This window comes from Frankliniella occidentalis, unplaced genomic scaffold (genome assembly GCF_000697945.3).
Source record: "Frankliniella occidentalis isolate FOCC.00 unplaced genomic scaffold, Focc_3.1 Scaffold76, whole genome shotgun sequence".
NCBI lineage: Eukaryota > Metazoa > Arthropoda > Insecta > Thysanoptera > Thripidae > Frankliniella > Frankliniella occidentalis.
In genome coordinates, this window is record NW_026267206.1 from 890,315 (window position 1) to 892,325 (window position 2,011).

General features: G+C 56.7%; 1 protein-coding gene across 2 annotated transcripts in view; it reads left to right on the forward strand.

Annotated features, from left to right (window-relative positions):
- LOC113206776 (uncharacterized) overlaps positions 1-1,502 on the forward strand; it is a 16,397-nt gene extending 14,895 nt beyond the window's left edge. For both annotated transcript variants that reach the window (XM_052268782.1, XM_052268781.1), the window contains exon 2: positions 75-1,502. In XM_052268782.1, coding sequence (XP_052124742.1) covers positions 81-1,421 — 1,341 coding nt within the window. In that variant the 5' untranslated portion in view covers positions 75-80 and the 3' untranslated portion in view covers positions 1,422-1,502. The remainder of the gene's footprint in view (positions 1-74) is intronic.
- Positions 1,503-2,011: the final 509 nt, after the last annotated feature.

Below are 2,011 nucleotides of genomic sequence, written 5' to 3' on the forward strand. Positions count from 1 at the left end.
ATACATTGGATTCTGCTGTGAATCTGTATGTTTTCTATTCTCACCGATTCTCACGTTTCGTCTTATTATTACAGGACAGCATGGATCGCCTACCGGACGACGCTCTGCTGGAGGTGCTGAAGCGCTTGGACGTGGCTGACCTCCTCGCCTGTCGCCTGGTCTGCAAGAGGCTGGCCGCCCTCGCCCTGCACCCGGACGCGTGGCGGCACCGGCACGTCGTGGAGTCAGGCTGTCTGTGCCCGACGCTGCGCCTGGCGCCCTGCCTGGCTCGTCTTGAAGTTAAAGTGCGTTCTCGGCGTTTGACTTTGAAGGGCCGCTGCACCCAGGAGTACGCGACCACCTGCTGTGCCGCGGCGCAGCTGCACTTGACTGTTGAGGACTACTCCGAGGAGGACGCCGCTTTGATCATCCGACGCCAGGGCCTCCTTGGCCGGCTGAAGAGACTGGAGGTGACATGGCGTGATTCATCGATTGCCCTCGATGACTCAGTATTGCTGACGGCCGTCGCGTCAACTTCTGGGCTACATGTGCTGCGTGTGCGCTTGAGGTTCATGCCAAGTAATAAGACTGACATGTCTATCCTAACGAAAAACTTGCTCAGCATCGCCGTGCCCTGCTCCATCAGGGAATTTGAATGTGGGGGGCCTGGGGGGCCTGGCACGATTGAGCCCTTCGTGAACTATGTTCTGGAAAGGCATGCCGCTGCCCTGGAGACGGTTGATCTGTTACCAGATTGGTGTTGGACCTGGGGTAGAAACTCATCGGTGTCCACCTCGACAGCTGCCCAGCTCGCCGGGCTTCCCAAGCTGCGCAGCCTTGCCTGCCATCTCTTTCCCGAAGTGACCGCGTGCAAGACCCTGCGGTTCCTAAAGCTCGGGCTGTTGAAAGGATCTGGGCTCGTTCAGGGGCTCTTCCGCCACGTCGAACAGCTGCAGGAGGTAGCGCTTTCGATGGTGTACACGGAACTCTCACAATCCGACGTTTTGTCGGAGACGATTCTCGCCCTCACCGGGTCGCACCTCAAGAGCTTGATGGTTGCTTATGAGACGACCGACGCCGCTCCCGTCGCGCACAACGATCGGTGGTCGCAGGCGCTGCTCAGCGTGCTGCCTTTGTTGCCTGCACTACAAGATCTAGCTGTGTCCTGGCCGACGGATCAACTTTTGCGAGGCATCAACCCCATCACCAGCCCGGCGCTGCGACGCCTGATTTTGTCATGCCCTGAACGTACAGGTGCCTGCCCCCAGGCGCTGGTTCACACTGGTGCGGTCAGGGATCTATTTTCTGCTAATCCTTCTGTGTGCGTGGGCGTTCGACCTCCGTGCCCGGGAGTTTGCAACTGCATGGAGTGCGTGGGCGTGGGTTCCTTGGAGGAGTATTACGACTATATGTATGATGTTGTTTCACTTTCTTTGATGTGATACCATACAATATGTGTAGGTTTTTGTAAAACGAAAGTGGCACTGGGGTTTATTTTTAAATTAAAAGATTGATTAATTTTGCACCGCGTGCTTGTGTTTTGTTTTTTTGAAGCGCTACGGCCGCAGTGTCACTTTGACGCGATTCCCCGATGGAGATCGAGAGGTTTTGACAGAAACGTTCTGCTCGCCTGCCGCGTTCGGGAGGCGGCGGTGTTGTGTTACATTCGGCGCGGGCCCGGGGCCCGGACGGCCAACTACTGTTCCACCACCGCTGCTCCGGTCAGTCGCTGGTGGACTGCCGTTCGGCGGGGAGACCCGACGCTACACCGCGTCGATTGTGTCGAGTACAGACATTTCGTAATCCCAGCAGATGGGCTCGGGGGTTGCCTAGCAGCACAGATCCGCGGGTTTGTTTGGGGCAAAGTGTAGTCTCTTGTTGTAGCCCTACGGCCTAGAAATTGACCGATGTAACTGTTTGAAATCCAAGCAGGGCCTCCTGAAAGCGCGACGGCCACAGGATGTTCTATAAACATACAGGTCAATTGGGTCAATTCCAGCGGCATGGTCACGAAAAGCTCTCGGGGAATTCA